We start from the raw sequence: 18,486 nt of genomic DNA on the forward strand, positions 1-18,486 counted from the left end.
ACCAAGGCCCTGTATAATTTTATTAGCTGTGATTTGGTTCCACATAGCACTTGTAGTTCTACAAATCATAAAAGGATTTCCAGGCATTAGAGTTGAGAGGGAAGTGAGAAGCACATAGAACATAGAACAATTACAGCACAATTCAGGCCCTTCAGCCCACAAAGCTGTGCCAAACATGTCCCTACCCTAGAAATTACTAGGCTTACCCATAGCCCTCTACTTTACTCAGCTCCATGTACCTATCTAACAGTTTCTTGAAAGACCCTATTGTATCAGCCTCCACCACCATTTCCGGCAGCCCATTCCACGCACTCACCACTCTCTGAGTAAAAAAACTTACCCCTGACATCTCCTCTATACCTACTCCCCAGCACCTTAAACCTGTCCTCTTGTGGCCACCAATTCAGCCCTGGGAAAGCCTCTGACTATCTACCCTATCAATACCTCTCATCATCTTATACACCTCAATCAAGTCCCCCCTCATCCTCCATCTCTCCAAGGAGAAAAGCCCGAGTTCCCTCAACCTGCTTTCATAAGGCATGCTTTGCATTCCAGGAAGCATCCTTGTAAATCTCCTCTGCACCTCTCTATGGCTTCCACATCTTTCCTGTAGTGAGGTGACCAGAACAGAGCACAATACTCCAAGTGGGGTCTGACCAGGGACCTATATAGCTGCAACAATACCTCACGGCTCCTAAATTCAATTCCCCGATTGATGAAGGACAATACACCATATGCCTTCTTAACCACAGAGTCAACCTGCACAGCCGCTTTGAGCGTCCTATGGACTCGGACCCCAAGGTCCCTCTGATCCTCCACAGAGTCCTACCATTAAGACTATATTCTGCCAACATATTTGACCTACCAAAATGAACCACTTCACACTTATCTGGGTTGAACTGCATCTGCCACTTCTCAGCCCAACTCTGCATCCTATCTATATCCCTCTGTAACCTCTGACAGCCCTCCAAACTATCCACAACACCCCCAACCTTCGTGTCATCCGCAAACCTACTAACCCACCCCCCCCCACTTACTCATCCAGGTCGTTTATAAAAATCACAAACAGTAAGGGTCCCAGTACAGATCCCTGAGGTACACCACTGGTCACCAACCTCCACTCAGAATACGACCCCTCAACAACCACTCTTTGCCTTCTGTGGGCCAGCCAGTTCTGGATCCTCACTGCAATGTCCCCTTGGATCCCATGTCTCCTCACTTTCTCCATAAGCCTCGCATGGGGTACCTTATCAAATGCCTTGCTGAAATCCATATACACTACATCTACTACTCTCCCCTCATCGATGTGCTTAGTCACATCCTCAAAAAATTCAATCGGGCTCGTAAGGCAGGACCTGCCCTTAAAGCCACGCTGACTATTCCTAATCATATTATACCTCTCCAAATGTTCATAAATCCTGCCTCTCAGGATCTTCTCCATCAGCTTACCAACCACTGAGCTAAGACTCACCGGTCTATAATTTCCTGGGCTATCCCTACTCCCCTTCTTGAATAAGGGAACAACATCTGCATATTTCCAGAATACATATTTCCAGTATTAAAAATAATACTGCTTCGCTCTTGAATACTAACTATTCTATCTGATGGTGATAAACAGTTAATGGAAGCACTACCGACAGATAGGAGCCTGGAAACCACAAAGTTGATTCCAGTGTTTTCCTGGTTACCCACCCATCCTCTGCTCTCTTTCCACTCTCATCAAATTTCTCTGCTGGAATCCCAGCTTATACCACACCAGTAACTCACAGGCTCTTAATCTACTTGCAGCTGTACTTCAATACTCTCACTCTTGTGTTGAAATCCCTCATTGAGCTCACCTGTGCCCATCTCCAGCCAAGCAACCCTTCTTGCAATCTGTCTCTCGTGTAACCCTGATTTCCACCTCCCCACTGTTAGTGGAGCTTTCAACCAACACGACTCTAAACCCCCTAAATTCCCAACCTTGAACTGTTTTGTGTCTCCGATCCTTTAAGTCACTTCTTCGATCAAACATTTGGTTTGCTGCCCATTTTTACCCAATTACGTCTTTGAAGTGCATTGGGCAGGCTTATGTGAAGATGCTTTGTGTAGTCAAGTTGGGACAAACACAACATACTCACAGATATACACAAAGACATACAACAGGCGAGGAAACTCCTTCAACAACATTCATTTACCTGTTTGTTTTCCAGATGTGAATCGTTTCTGCGTCAGTTATCCCATGGTGCACTGCTTGTTCATCCAGGAGATCAAAGAAATATTTAACGGCAAGAGGAACAGGCCGGCTGGTGCTGAGAATCACCTGAAAGAGGTCATCCACAAACTTCTGCAGAGTGCCCTGCAAGATACAGGAAGGCACAAGACTCAAATGGTCTCCATTACAATTGCGTACACTTCAAATCCCAGTTTTCCACTCTTACCTTTACAAGTAGTTTGGGCAAGTCAGAGACCAAAACATTAGAAATAGTTGTCCCAGTCAAACCCAGTTATGGCAATCAAAGAAAAAGGTACAGACTCTGCAACTCCCGTTTCAAACATGTTCCCTTTTTCGTTCTGGCTCCTACCTTCATGGAGAGCAAGCGTGTTAAGTAGATCTCGGGGATAGCCTTGGCTCGCTCCCGCTCCCGCAGGCTGCCTCGTCTGTGTTTGGGGAGCTCGGGCTCTTCACTGGCTTTCACCAGGTGCCAGACTTTGATCCCTCCTTCATCTGCATCTTCTAGCATTGGTGTCTCTGAGATGGGAGAAGGGTAGGAGGCAGGAGCAGAGGAGGATACGTGTCCCCAAATGGCAACAAAAACAAATAAAAAGATTAAATACACTTCAGACAAGGTGCTAAAACTAATGAGTGTTGATCACACCTAACATCACTCTTGCCTCTACGCACAGTTTAGATTAATGTACGTATGCAGCATTGAGGAGATGCTGCATTGCTGGAAGAGCTCTCTCTTTTGATTAAACCTAAGATTGTCTGCCCTCTTGGGTGGATGCAAAATAATTCCATGGCACTGTTTCAAAGAATGGATTTTGTTTTAGAAATCATCACTTGAGGCCTTGCTGTGGCTAATTGGCTACAATGTTCCTTACATTACAATCGTAACTACACTTCAAAAAGTGCTCCCATTGATCAATATCTCAAGTGGTTTTCAAAAGATGCTTTCTCAGTTAAATCTTATAACCAACTGCACATCCCCAAGGTTGTTTCTATGCTTAGTTATGAAGTTTGGTTAATCTTGGAATCTGAAATCTCCAGTATTGAAGGTACTACTTAAATTTAAAGCTTCTGAATTATTAAGGGTCTTTAAGCTCAAATCTTGATGGACAACTTTTGTAATGGACCTTGGGATTGGAAGTGTTGGTTACCCAAGGCTAGCCTCAGATCTTTTCGTTCCTCTTCCCAGAAGTTTAGCTGCAAGACCAACAGGCAATAAAGATGTAGATTTTCACTCACTCTCTCCTGCAATGTAGTCATGATTTTCATGGTGGATGTGCTTGCTGAGACGTGGAACAAGAGCAACCGTGGCCCCATCGGTCACCTAATGAAGTGATAAAGCACAATGATGGAACAATTATGGTCGGCACTGTTACGAACCAGCAACAAAAGAAACACACTGAGTCATGTATCAGTGTTAAAAACTATTTTATTAATAACTACTTATGATAATAAGAAAAATAAAAGTAAAAATGTTAGAATGTTAGAAGTAAAAATGTTAAATCTTAAACATTAACCCCAAAAACTCTAAACTCGTCATGTGTGTGTGGCAAATTCCCAAACTCCAAGTCCAAGAATATTTCTCAAAGTTCAGTTCAGCAAGCCGTAAGGTGAAACGTGAGCAAAGGCTTCTTCAAAACCACCATTGACTGAAGACACGACGTAAATGTAGAGAGAAAATAGAGAGTAATTACGAAATCCAAATGTTCCACGATGGAACCCAAACGACACCTCAGTGTTTACTCAGCAGTGACCACTCCACCGCATCGTCCTCACCCTGAAAGGCTCTCAAATCGTGGCCGTCCACACGAATACCTGTTTCCTTCTACAGGTCAACAACAAAGTGAATTCCACTGCTTCGTTCTGAAGTATCTGCCACCCCGAAAGGCATACGAGACGTGGCCGTCCACACAAATACCTGTTTTCCTCTACAGGTGAACGACAAAGTGGACTCCACCAGGTTACTCCAAAAATCCATACATGGATTGTAGTGACAGACAGTTACGGTTTTTCATCCATTGATAGAGATTAGCAGGCTGCTGTCTCTCTCTCCTCTATCTCTCTCCTTCAGTCTGACTCCAACTGACCGTCATTACATCCTTTATATTTGTTGACGTAAGCACGCCACACACACACCACTATGCTCTATCTTAAAGGGACATTCACCAACAGTAACCTAGTCTGTAACAGCACCTCACATGGAGAACCCCAGCTCAGTAATTTAGCAGCATTCATAACGTGTCTGAAAGACACACAAAAAATGATGTCTCATGTGATCCAGATAACAAAATGGGAAACTGTCTGGGTTGACCACACTGAGATCTGGGTATTGGCTTCCTCCACCCTTTTATCTGAGCAGAACTTTCACTTGCCAAGAGAGACAACCTTAATCCTACCAATATTTTCCCATAAATTTATGTGAAGGTTATGTACAAATATGACAGATGGCCTCCTTGGACTACCTTTCAGCTCCTTCCATCCACAGGACATCACTGACAAGGGACTTCCCAGGAGGGGATGGACACCACTAATGAGGGATTTCCCAGGAGGGGTTTGATACCACTAAGGGGGGCAAAGGAGATTTACCAGGATGTCGTCAGGACTTCAGAATCCTGGTTAGGAGGAGCTATTTACTCGGAACACCAAGGGGAATGAAATTATGAGTGGTCTAAACAGGGTGAACAGTGCAGTGCAGGTAGACAATAAGGTGCAAGGCCATAACGAGGTAGATTGTGAGGTCAAGAGTCCATCTCATCGCATAAGGGAACCGTTCAAAAGTCTTACAACAGCAGGATAGAAGCTGTCCTTGAGCCTGGTGGTATGTGCTTTCAGGCTTTTGTATTTTCTGCCTGATGGGAGAGGGAAGAAGAGAGAATGTCCCGGGTGGGTGGGGTCTTTGATTATGCTAGCTGCTTTACTGAGGCAGTGAAAAGTATAGACAGAGTCCATGGAGGGAGTCTGATTTCCGTAGTGCTGAACTGGGTCCACAACTCTCTAGTTTCTTGCAGTTCCGGGCAGAGAAGTTGCCATACCAAGCCGCGATGCATCCAGATAGGATGTCGTCTATGGTGCATCAATAAAAATTGGTGAGTGTCAAAGGAGACATGCTAAATTTCTTTAACTTCCTGAGGAAGTAGAGGCACAGTTGAGCTTTCTTGGCAGTGGCATCTACGTGGTTGGACCAGGACATGCTATGGGTGATGTTCACTCCTAGGAACTTGAAACTTTCAACCCTCTCGATCTCAGCACTGCTGATGTAGACATGTGCATGTGCACCGCCCCCCTTCCTGAAGTCAATGACCAACTCTTATTTTGCTGACATTGAGGGAAAGGTTGTTGTCATGACGCTAAGCTATCTCCTTCCTGTACTCCATTTCAATTATTTTCCAATGGAACTGAAAGCCTACCTTATAATGCTGCAAGGTGTTGAGACGTTTCCAGTTTCCCTGGACAACAGAGGTCAGATCTTCATCTGAAAGGATGAGATGTCCAGCCAACCCTGATCTCCACTCTAATTTAATGCAACATAAATAAGTCACATCAGATTATGCATAAACAAGTGTGTTAGAATTCCAGACATTTCATCAGTAATATTTATTCTGCAAGCTTTACCAAATCTAACCACTATTCGATCTAGCAGGGCCTGTTGACTTGCTTAATTCCATCCCAAAAGTGCTACATCAAACACTACTCCAATTACCTCCTTAACTTTTAAGTTGGCTTACCTTCCAACTTCTGATCAGCAGACAGCTTGCCATTCAATTTGAGAATGTGGTATCAACCTTAACTCAATGCCTTTACAATGAAGATTTATATGATGTCGTGCTCTTTATGAGCTGCCTACAAAGACCGTATCTGCTGCCCTACACTGTGACAACTGAGAGAACTTGGAACTCATTAATAGGGAACACTGTGCTATTTATTTTTAAGTGGGCTTTATATAGGGAGACCCGATAATGCTGTACTCTGAATGTTGCAACTGAACCTTTTGCGCTTTATGTGACTTTCATGAGGGTAACATACAACACTGTGTTAATGACAAATGAAGGCATGGAACCAGTTCTAGACCATTGTGTTCTTTTATGGACCATTATTTTTTTAATATATTGCTTTCCTGTAGGGGGATTTCTAGCCCTCAAGGCAAACTTTTGTTCTGATGGAATATTTCCCCTCTTCTATCAATTTATTTTAAGTCAAGTGAAATCAGAGCAGACCATTTTACAGAATCTATAACAGTTCTCTTCTTACCAAGATCAAGTGTTTCCACGTGTGGTCGAAATGAGTAGGTCATCCCTTTGTAGATCTGATCAATGATTTTCTCTTTGACTTGGGTGATGGTGTCGCAGTCCAGCACTTTGACAGGTGAAGGCTGTCCATCTTCTCCACTTTGTACCAGCACATTGAGCGTCTATGTGGATGAGAAGAAAAGCGTAGAACAACTTAGCAAGCAGCGAGAAAACAGGACATTACATTTCAGATTCAAACTCCTCCTAATGAGAAGTTTTAAAATATACCCTTGCATCAATATTGATATGTCTATAGTTAATGTCATCTTAGTAATTTTTAAAACAAAGAGAAAAAAATCAATTATGTGGGCCCATTCTGGACAATTCAATGTCCAGTTTCAATCCCCAGCAACAAGGTGCTGCTTCATGAAGTATGAGAATCAGATTAATAAACTCTAATGCCTCATCTTGAGCAGCAGTCAGTTATGTCAAACTTCAGGTCAAACGTGGAATGAAGCAGCCCAGTTCTATACCAAAGTTATTATTAGTGCTGCATATTCACCAGAATCACAAAATAATTTCCATCCTAGCTGGTGACCTGGCACTGCCACAGCTGAACTGTCAAATTCGAACACCCTACTGTTGAGTCAAATGCATTGTCGCAACTACAGGCTTGCATTTTACTCTCTGTTAATCGTCAATGTTATTGGGCTTTGGTGAGGTTTACCAGTGTCCGATACTCCACGTCCTCTCGGAGCAGTCTGTTGTCATTGAGGGTATACTTGGCCTTTCCTGACACAGCGTCGACTGGTCCTTTATCCACCTGGTGTTTGATAGCTCGGAACAGCATGTAGAGCGACTCTCCTGCTGAATCCTAGGGATATGTGGAGAGACAATAAATTAGCAAATGACTATGTGCTCATTCAGACCACCTTTTTTTCCCCCTCTCTCCCCTTACCTTTGACCCATCCCGCAGTGGATCTGCTCTCCCCTCCTCCCCCGCACCTGCCTATCACTATCTCTTGCCTGCATCTACCTACCACCACCTTGTGCTCACACCACCTCCCCTCTTCTGTCCACCTATCACTGCTCTGCTTTTCCCTCCCATATATTGGGCTTCCCCTTTTCCTATCTTCAGTACTGAAGAAGGGGCCTAACCCAAAACGTTGACCACCTGCTTTTCTCCACGGATGCTGCCTGGCCTGCTGAGTTCCTCCAGCATCATTTTTATCTAGATTCCAGCATCTTCAGTCCTTTGTTTCTCAAGTTTTACTTCAACTCTGGCTAGCATCTCAGGCTACTGAACTTTAAAGTATAAGCCCCTCGAGGCTCTTCCTGACTCAGAACAGAGACAGACCAACATAGGGAAGTTTCACCCTGAAACAAGCCCTGATCTGGTAACAACCATGGACCTCCAGACATGCTCATCACAAGTTTAAAGCTGCCATCAGACTTGACAAGAGGAGGCCTGGGGCAGATCATATTGAACAGTAGGGCAGGCTTGAGGGGCCGAGTGGCCTACTACTTATTTTGTGTGTTCTTGCATATTCTTCATCTTCCACCCCCTCAGGCTGGGAATAAAATTGTTCTTTAATTTTAATTGGAAAATTATTTAAACAGCAAGTTCGAAACACACACCTTTTAGAAAACATATACTCGAGAATTAACATTGTCAAAGGTGCAGTGATTATATATTAGACTGCAGAGTACTTGCAATTAATTTAATCAGCACCAAAAGCCACATTCTGATGACATAAGCAGATGATATGAACAAATGAGAACTTATGTAGCGTATCTCACAACCTCAAGCCCTAAAAGTGATTCATAGCCAATAAATTATTAGCTCTTGCTGTTAAGCAGACAAACAGTGAGGCCCACACATCGATAAATTTGAATGTTGGTCAAGACATTATCTCCAATTCAAATAAAGTGCAGCAATACTTATGTCCACTTGAAAGGGCAGGATCTCAACTAAAACACAGCCCTCCAACTATTTAATCTTTCCTGTATGCCGGATTGATCAAGATCATTTTCCACTATGGGGCTTGAATCACCCATCATATGATTCACAGAGCCAAGTAGATAATAAAGATTGGTAACTGGACCCACACTAAGACATAGAGGACAAGGCAATCATTTAGAAAGTGCATTTTTCATACTATAATTGTAGGTATATGCTTCACTCAGAGAAAATCCACAAGATCAAGGTACACACAATAATTAAACTTCTTCTGAATCCAGGCACAAATTCCAGCTTTACCTCTATGGGTCTTGTAGCACTAAGATTCATTGACTCTTAACAGTCTCTTCTTATTTTTGCTAACAATATTTCAGACAACGTCAACTTCCCTCCTTCGTGTGTTTTGGCAGCCTACTTCCAGATTTCCACACTTCCCATTTCCATCTGGCTATCGTTTCAGTGCTTGATGCCATGGGCTGGAGCCTTCAATCCTGGACACATCCTCCAGCCAGTGAGAAAGTTTTGCTTTGCAAGTGGGTTTATTGGCAGTTTTCACATTATATGACTGGAACCACATCTGTCCGTAACTTTAACCAGCTTCCTTGAACTTGTGCAATACAGACAGCCAAAAAAGAAAGGTATGGCCTGGGTGTGTGTGTGCACGGTTCCCCTGAAGAAGCCAAAATAAATGTTATGGCTACAGTCTATTGGAACAACACATCTTTCAGCAGACCACTTCCCAAGCCTACTGCAGTGCAGTATTAATCAGAGGAAAAGAGAATATCCACTTAACATTCCAATAGAGTACATTGGTTGTGATGAATACACAGGATACTGTGTACTATCTTAGACACATCAATCACCATCTTAACTGAATACTTACCCTGAGGAATGCATACAGACAGATTGACATCCAATTTGTCAGCAACTTCTCCACCACTGTTTCCGTCCTGAAAGAACAGGAAAACACCTTTGTATTTTGCTTCAATATTGATTTTTTATCAAATGCACATGTCACATTTCAGCATGTGATGAGGACAGCTGTTAAAACACAACTTCTCAGGAAGTCTGGCGGTGAGGCCAGATTTGACTTGCTCCGAGATTTCACACATTGCTATTGGATTCCGCAGACATCCCCAGATGGAGAGAGTTGGTCACTTGGCACAACTCTTCCATGTAACCCAGGCCCTCAAGGCAGTCTGCTTGCCTACTCCCCCTACCTTGGGGTAATGTGGGAAAACTTAGAAGTACACAACATGAATAAATGGAAGTTGGAAAAGATTTTCTATTGATGATCTGCAAAGACCAATGAGCTAAAGTGCATTTCATATTACAGCTTCTGTAACCAATTATATCCCTTAAATCATTCAGTTATTTGAATCTCACCTACCACACATTGCAACTACTTGCATCTTACTTCCCCTATATTTGTGACACGTTCATGACCAACAGTATCAGATACTCCATTCAATTTAGCAAATGCCTCAAAATGTACAGTCAATAAAGTTGACACTAAGCCAGATGAGGACATATTAGGGCAATTGCCCAAAATGTTGGTCAAAGAGATGGGCTTTAAGGAGCACTTACTTCAAAGGGGGAAAGACATAGCCAGGTTTGGGATGGGGGTGGTGAAACTCCAGTGCTTGGAAGCTGAATGCACAGCCTCAAAAATAACAGACAGATTGAATTCAAAGATAATCGACAGTTCAGAATCTGAGTGCAGGTGTCCTGGGAGGTTTGCAGGGAGTACGAGATTTCAGGAATACTCAGTGGAGAGATCATGCAGGAATTTGAAAACAAAGTTTTTTTTCCTAAATCAAGGTACTACTTAACTGAGAAACTATGTACAGTAGGTTCACAAAGCACAGCGGCAATGATAGAATTCCGTGGATGCATGGAATACTAAAACATTCTACACATAATCCAGCCTAACCACGCACATTGATTGACAATGTCAATATTAAACACTACACATTCCTAAAACCCAGTACACCTTATAGTTTACTTACTGATCACTAGGTTGTAGAAGGCTAACACAGAAGACCACGTTAGCATTTCTAATCGATCGAAGGAGCTACTCCAAATTCTCTTCTCATCCACTACCTTTACTTAAAAGCTGCGGTTTCTCCATTCCCAGCAGTAGAAGCTAACTCAGTAGGTAGAGCTATGATAGGTTGACCCCTTCCTCTCCCAACATACATGCATTTTGAGGGCCAGAATGACCTTTCACTCCCTGTACCTAGAGCTTCTGAAGCCAACACCACTTTCCTCATGTGAAGAGAGTATGAAGTAGCCAAAATTCCAATGGGCCGCTCCTTCATCAACTGGGTCCTGGAACTCCTGAGCCAACAGCTGCTTTGGAAGTACCTTTGGCAGAAGGATTGCAGTGTTTCAAGGTAGCGGCTCCTCACCACCTTCTCAAGGACAATTATGGATGAGCATTAAATGCCAACTATGCCCAGGTCCCAAAATGGGATAAATAAAAAGGCCCACTGTGCCTTCCAAAATGAGGTAAAGCAGAATCCACATCCATCCAAAGTGACAGGCTGATTCAGCCCCACAATGCAAGGCTGGGGCAGTGCCCAATGCTTGTAAAGCTGCAAGGGGCATGAGCTGGGGCCATTCCAAGTCCTCAGAGATTCACACTGCTTCCAGGAGAATCCCAGGCAAAGTTCTACTTGGGTAAAAAGATACCCAAGCTTCTACAGCTTCCCCTTCACTCAGTAGCTTCCAAAGTTGGTAACATTCCCCTTGGAATTGGAATTCCCATTGACACCAACACAGGCTCTGGGTCAGCTTTGGAGCCTTCCAGTTATCTCCGGCTAAGTTCCAAACCGGACACGGTACTTTCGAGTTAGTTGATAAAGCAGCAATATTGGGCATTTAGGCCGAAAGGTGTTGTCTGGTCAGAAAGCCACGGTGAGGCTCAATTGGCCCTTACCTGCGCAGCATGAGTTTTGGATTCTTGGCAACGTTTTGCTCCACAAGGTCATTCAGCAGTGTTTTCAGGATGTCCGTGTAATACTCCAGCTTCCCATGCAACGAGACAGTTAAGAGCGAAGCCACGTAAGCACGATCGCGGGGTGAAAATGTCCGCTGGCTCTCCAATGTGTGAATGAACTATTACAGGAAGAGATGCAAGATATCCTTAGACCACCAGAGACAAATAATTGATTCACTACCCGGAGGTCTTTTCACCCACCTGAGCATTTGTCACATTCTATATGCTTCTGTGAAACTCTTTCAATTTGAAGGGGAACCTCCACCAAATGTCTGTGAGGAGTTTGCACGCTCTCCCTGTGACTGCACGAGTTCCCTCCCGGTGCTTAGGTTTCCTCCCACATCATAAGGACATGTGGGTCAGTAGGTCAAATGCCCACTATAAATTACTCTGAGGTAAGGGTGAGTGGTAGAACAGGAGTGTGGGGAGAAATAAAATGGGATTAATATATATGGGTGCTTGGTGTCAGTATGGTGTTGGTGGGCTGACTGTACTACTTTCAATTTTACTAGGAATATCACTCTTACGTCTCTAATTCATACAATATTTGCTTGCAGCTGAGATGAGAATATTATACTCGTGTTGTCTATTAAGATGACAGTGTTGTTGCCCGTTGTATGCACACAGACAAATGTGTGGACACTAACACAACACAGATTCTGAGCTGAAGTATTTTCTTCTACCTTGGTGAGGAAAAGCTTGCTGTTCAGCAAGTTAGAGAGTTGGACGAGCCCCTGTTCCACTGTCTGTCGGCGGGATTCAGGCACATCCAGATCCCGCTGCAGAGGTGATTCCCTGTGTCCCGGGAAAAAGATTCGCTCGGCATAGGTCTTGTAATCCAGAAATGGGATTCCAGTTCCAACCAGATCACTGGAGAGATCCATCATCTCAGTCATGAGATCTTATGAAGAAATCCCAAGGGGAAAAGAGAAACCATTCGGTTAGTGAGCTAGAAACACAGTCAAAGAGACATTCACAGTAGTAAACCCTTGTTCAATAATAAAATGCAGCACGTTTTATGCACATACATGAAACAGACATGCACATTTTTGCACAACACGCAACACTACCTGTGAACTCCTTCTTGCATCGATCACGGACACTGGTTTCTAGATTCTCCAGCTGGATCTGTACTTTCTTGTAGTCCCTCAGAGCCTGTTTACTTTTCCGCCTGTCAGGTGAGGAACAAGACCACGTTACTCAACAGGTACAATTGTGAATTTTACAGCAAGTTATGGCTCAGGTGCTTAATCCACTGGGACAATGACAGGCTGGAAGAAGAGACAAGATGAGATGACACAAGCGGGAATTGCTACCGAGGCTGTGACGTATAAAAAGCACGTTAAGAGTCTGGACATTTTAACATTGATAGTGGCATGAAATCTCTTACATTCAGTGCAAAAAGCTCCTTCCTAATCAAAAAGGGCTGCCAGTCCCAAAGGAAAAACCAGGAAGGAGGGAAGTGGTATAAAAGTACAGCTGGTGCCCGGCATGGGCTTTGGTTTCCCATAGCTCCATCTGTCATCTGGGGGCTGACGCTTCAGTTCCCAACCCACTGAAAAAATAATGAATGGCTAGTGGAAGAGAGGTGAACGTATCTCCATCAGTTTCACAACTTATTACACAATAGACCCTTTCAGGACAGAGTGAATGGAAACAATGCAGACACCAGAATCTAGAGCAAAACAAAAATGAGCTGTTGGAGGAACTCAGTGGGTCAGACAGCACCTGTGGAGGGAAATAGACAGTCATACGTTCAAATGTCGACTGTATTTCCTTCCACAGGTGCTGCCTGAACTGCTGAGTTCCTCCAGAAGCTTGTTTTTTGCTAAAACAATGATTAGATCATCATCAAATACCATGAACCATAAATTAAGCTCCATCTACTATTCTGAAATTGTGTCAAACCTCTAGATTGAAACATGAACATTACCATACCCTACCTGTAAATAAGGACAATGATCAGGACAATCAATGCGACGATGGATGCTCCCACTCCAAGTCCAATCTGTGCCTCCAGTGGGAAATTAGACTGACTCTCTGCATCGTACTGGATCTTTCCCAGTGTGAAACTCAGTTTTCCCATTTGCACCTGCGAGACGAGGCCATGAGGATGAAGGAAGATGAGATAAAATGAGAGAAACATACTGCACCTAAGAGAGAGACTTCAGTGTCAACTGATAACCATACATTTTTGTTCTAGCTCTGAAAGACATATAATTTTATTCCCTATCAACCATGCCATATAAAAGAGGGACGCATATTTAGCTTACTATAAATTCTGGCAGCGTGTCTGTGCTTTCACGCTTACTCCTCTTTCGTGGGGCAGGCTGCTCTGAGGGAGGCTGGCAGTACAGGTGATTGCCAGTCAGAGTTTTCACAAGGCACATCCCCTCACCCACCATCGCAACCACCTCTTCCTTTGTAATCGCAAGATCCAGGTTTTCTCCCTGAAGGCAAGAGAGACAGCAATCAAAAGTAGGCCGGGTGGAGAAGAGACACTTGCTTTGTTCACAGTCGATAACAGTGAAATGAAGTTTGACTATAGCGGATAACAGAAGAATGTCTTCAGTCTTACAGGGCGGGGTACCAAGCACAAGGGGCTTGTGCAAGGAACAGAATACTGCCCATCCTTGACAGCAGGTCAACCTCCTGGAAGGGGAGTTTTGTAATGGTTAGAGGGGAAAAAGAATCGGAGGGTAAGATCGATAGGTCTTCCTAGGACAATTAAGATCAGAGAGGAAAAATGACAGACCATATACAAAGGACAATAGCTTCAGAGAAGGGAACACTGTCAGATCATGATTAAAAAAAGGGCTGGGGCAAAATATAGACAGACCATCACATCCCAAAGAGCGAGTTTAATCTCCAGATGGGTGATTGTAATCAATTAATGGATGGCCAAAGTTTCCAGCTATGGAGTAAATTGGGAAGCACTATCATATTGCAGAAACATTCCCCAAAACCCAGGCTAAATTCCTAGTACAACCAGCAACATGCAAAACATGTTTTTGAAGAATATGGCAGTTTGTTAAAGAATTATAACAATCACCTGATTACAGAGGGAGTGAGGCAATAGCTGTGTATAATTAAACAGGGGAGATGGTGTGTTTGAAGAATACTTCAAACACGCCACTTCTTCAAAAAGCACAAGTACAGAGTACAAGGAATATTGTTGCTGAGTTAAAACCCTTTTGTAGCGACTCACCGTCCGGTCAGGCGAACCGGCTCGGCAGTCAGGTCGCGCGGCGTCAGAGCGACGTGGCCCAAGATGGCAGCGGGCCTCGTCTTTCCCGAGCGACGGGGAGGACCCGCGCGCGGGAAAGACTTGATGACGTAGTACTTACGTCATTGCCGGTTGCATTGGGTGGGAACAGTCTCCCTTAAAAGGCCCACGCAAGGCGGGAAAATAAACCAGTTCTTGTTTGACAATCCTTCGACTAGCGTCTTGTTTTATTTCGTGGTAGCAACCGCTACACTTTGTTATACCGAAGAAAACAGCACTTTAAAAGTTATCATACCTCTACGGAAAGGACACTGCCGGGTTTGTGCCTGTAAGGTTTCAAAGGGTCATCTGCGTTGAGTGGTTTCAGGATGGGGTCAGGCTTGTACGTGAACTTGGTTGGACTGATTTCATTGAAATTGAAGCACAGGCCATCCATGATGAAGTGCACGGTGATCACTGCGTCGTTGATGGGGGCTTCGATTGACGGCGTTTTACAAGTCATGAAGGAGGAGGAGTTCACCTGGCAGGACTCATAAAACTGAAAAGTTTGGGGGATGGGGAAGAAACACTGGTGAGAATAATGCCACTGTATCCGACACACAGGTAGTCAGCATTACAACAATAATCACATGCATTTTTATAAGTGAGGGACTTCAGTGAGACAAGGACAACAATGCAGCTTTATACTTAAAGGATTAAATAAATTGCATTATTCTGGTTTACTGTTTGCTGATCTAATCTAATCTGAAGGAGGTTTTTTTTTGGAGACCTCAGACCCATGAAATGCACATCCTGCTTGTTGTGGGAACTCTAGAATGTTCCCACATCCAGGATGCTTCCCATATCCAGGATAACCACAGTACAAGAAGTGTAGTCAACTGGAAGACCCCAAACTCTGGGTTTTGGAGCTTAAGCAACAACGCATGTCACTGCTGTCCAAACGCAAGGCCATTTTGTGGATAGCATGTTTCAGGAGGATGGGTACCCACAGCTCAAGCCTGTGCAATCAGGGAGGGATCGGGCAACTTCCAGACATACAAAAAAGAGCAAGCACCTAGTTCAGGACACATTCTCCTCCCCTTCCTGAGGGTATCTTGCTCTTTAACCAGTATTGTTTCTTCAGGGGCAGAAAGTTCTCCAAGGAAGTACAGCCAAGACCACAGCACCATGGGTTATCCGGTGTACAGGGAGGGAAGAGATTTATGAAAACCTTGCCAGGACTGGAAAATTGTAGCTATGGGAAGTTAGGATAAGCAAGGTCATTTTCTGCACAATAGAGAAAGGCTGAGTGGAAACTTAATTGAGGAGTATTAAAATTGCGAGGGATACAAGTACAGTAATGGTGAGGGAACTATTTCCCTGAGTACAGGAGTCGAAAATCTACATCCCTTGGTTTTTAAAGTATCTGTGGAAGGATCAGTGGGGAGATGAGAGGACAAATCACCCAGAAGTAGGCAGGGGTCTGGAACTCACGGTCCAAAAGGCAATAGAGGCAGAAAATCTCACAACATTCAAACGGCACTTGGGTGTGAACTTGAAGAGCCAACAACTTTAGGGCACGGACCAAATGCTGGAAGGTGGGAATTGTCTGGACAGCTCTATATCGACTGGCATGAACACAATGGGTAAGTGGTCTCCATCTGTGTTGCAAACAGTCTACGAGTCTCTGATTCACTGCAAAGCCTCTGACAGACCAACATGTCTGATTACTCTGAAAGGGGAAAACGGATATCTGGAAGCCCAAGAGGCAAGTCCAGCTGGTTCACCTCTCCCTCTAGAACTACACGGTCGCTCAGCTTGTCGTAAAGTGGCCCAACGCATCAGCTGTGGCTTAGTCAATACTGCTCCCAACTCTGATTCATAAGGTTGTGGGCTCAACTCCCACTCCAGTGGTATTGAAGCAATACTGCACTGCCTGAAGTGGCAGCATTTGAAGGAGCCAGACAACTACTGCCCTGTATGCCCCTTCAGGTGGACGTCAAATGCCCAGCAGCACTGCACCCAGAGCAGAGTAGAATCCCTGCTATTCCAGCCAATATTTATCCTTCACTGTAGAATCAGAAAAGCAGATCCAGTCATTAGCACTGTGGGATCTTGCTGTACACCAACAGGCAGCTGTGTTTCCTGCACTACAACTGCGGCAACATTTCAAAGGGCCATAAAGTCCTTGGGAGGTAAACAAAGGCAGTGAAAAGCACAACATAAAAAGCTGGCCCTCTGTTTTTTCACCCCCTTTCTCAAATATGGTGCTTTGCACGGAGTATTCTTGGGGGAGAGCTGTACAGGACTGTTAATGCTGGAGGGAGCAATGTGGAGCTATGGGTGAGAGAAGGGAAGGCAGTCCAAAGAACTCAAGTGATTTAGCAATTAATATTTAAGATCACACAGGTAACGATTCAATCACCCACTGTCAACCCTCCTCCAAGGCCGATGTGAACCCAGCAGAGCTCGAATATCCCTTATCCTTAATTGACTACAACCGTCACAGAGCTGCAGTGAATGGACTGATGTTTTGTTCTTTTCATGTAATGTGCTGTTGAATCAATATACAGCTCTGCTGCTTCTGAGTCAGCATCAGGCAAGCAGCTGACAGAAAAACCCACAGTGATTAAACCAGGTAAGATCACACACTGCCAGGACTAAGCCTCTCATTTTGATCTTCGGCCAATGACGAACAGCTGATAAGCTGGTAAAATTACCTCAGTTTCCTGCTGTCTAAATCATAACACTCTAAGCAACATCAAAGTCTGCAGCCGGCTAATTCAGTCTTTATTTAATATATAATTCTGCTAATTATATATTGAATGTGTATTGTGAAACTTTCCCACACACATTATACATCTGAAATTGTTGATTCTCTTCAATTAATCTTTATTAGTTGAAGAGAATCAACAATTTCAGATGTACATATACGTTCAGTATATAATTAGCACAATGCCTCCTTTGTTTTCATATTTTTTTGATGCAGCAGCTGCATTTTCTATATTCCACTGTTCCCTGCCCTGCAGCTAAGTCTCAGTTGTTGCTGGGACTGGGCTGTTCCTCGACAGATAAGCACCATTTCAAGAGCAGCACAAAGGGCACTGTAGTCAGAGAGATAGAGCGAGGGTGCACGGGGAACAGCTTGATAGGAAGATTTGCCTTTGCAATTTGACACTACTTATGTGACTGCCCCTGCTGACCATGCCTTTTCAACTTTGGGTCCTCCTGCCGACTGTACTGCTTCACCCCGGGGGCCTCCTGCCGAATGTACCCACCTCACAGTGTTCTCCCGTTGACTGTACCCACCTCACAGTGTTCTCCCGTTGACCATGCCTGCCTTGCTTTGGGTTGTCCTGTATGTCAGATATGACTGCAATCTCCTCACTCTACAGCGCGCCTACCTAATCCAGTCGTCTCAGTTGAGTTGCTTGTAAACCTTTCCCTTTACTTCACTGTCTCACCCAGTTAGTAGAACCAGCTCCTCTCACCTCATGCAAACCTGTTCTATTGGAACGGCTGTCCTTCGTCATTCTGCATTTCCTCTTTCTCGGCCAGCCTTGGAGCTTGGTTGATCTCCGCCGCCTTTCCTTTGGGAGTAACCGTACCATCATCTGTGGTGTCTGCACTGCATCCAGGTTCTGCCCTTGGACACTGATCACTCGGCCTCCACTGAAACAGGTCAAAGGACAAGTCAAAAGCCTTAATCTGGAAAGTCTCTTGAAACTTTTCTTTACTGACAATTACACCAATCAAGTTAGGTTCAATTCCTGGTGCAGTGATTTGATATTTTTCTGTTATCCCTTTTGTATATTCCTCACTGAAGCTCACCTTGCCTCAGTGTTACTGTCCTTTCCTCACAGGCAGGATATTGTAAGTTCGAGT

General features: G+C 44.2%; 1 protein-coding gene across 3 annotated transcripts in view; it reads right to left on the reverse strand.

Moving 5' to 3' along the window:
• The window catches only part of plxnb1b (plexin b1b), a 224,158-nt gene that overhangs the window by 24,173 nt on the left and 181,499 nt on the right, over positions 1-18,486 (reverse strand). For 2 of the 3 annotated variants that reach the window (XM_052017265.1, XM_052017263.1), the window contains 14 exons: positions 18,093-18,273; positions 14,918-15,160; positions 13,670-13,846; positions 13,340-13,488; positions 12,467-12,567; positions 12,080-12,297; positions 11,337-11,515; positions 9,279-9,345; positions 7,163-7,309; positions 6,458-6,617; positions 5,617-5,720; positions 3,449-3,533; positions 2,565-2,731; positions 2,178-2,338 (listed from right to left, as the gene is read on the reverse strand). In XM_052017265.1, coding sequence (XP_051873225.1) covers positions 2,178-2,338; positions 2,565-2,731; positions 3,449-3,533; positions 5,617-5,720; positions 6,458-6,617; positions 7,163-7,309; positions 9,279-9,345; positions 11,337-11,515; positions 12,080-12,297; positions 12,467-12,567; positions 13,340-13,488; positions 13,670-13,846; positions 14,918-15,160; positions 18,093-18,273 — 2,139 coding nt within the window. Of the gene's footprint in view, positions 1-2,177; positions 2,339-2,564; positions 2,732-3,448; positions 3,534-5,616; positions 5,721-6,457; positions 6,618-7,162; positions 7,310-8,918; positions 9,066-9,278; positions 9,346-11,336; positions 11,516-12,079; positions 12,298-12,466; positions 12,568-13,339; positions 13,489-13,669; positions 13,847-14,917; positions 15,161-18,092; positions 18,274-18,486 lie in introns of those variants that run through there. The other variant, XM_052017266.1, reaches the window with a different exon arrangement.

The sequence above is a fragment of the Pristis pectinata genome, chromosome 6 (assembly GCF_009764475.1).
Source record: "Pristis pectinata isolate sPriPec2 chromosome 6, sPriPec2.1.pri, whole genome shotgun sequence".
Lineage (NCBI taxonomy): Eukaryota > Metazoa > Chordata > Chondrichthyes > Rhinopristiformes > Pristidae > Pristis > Pristis pectinata.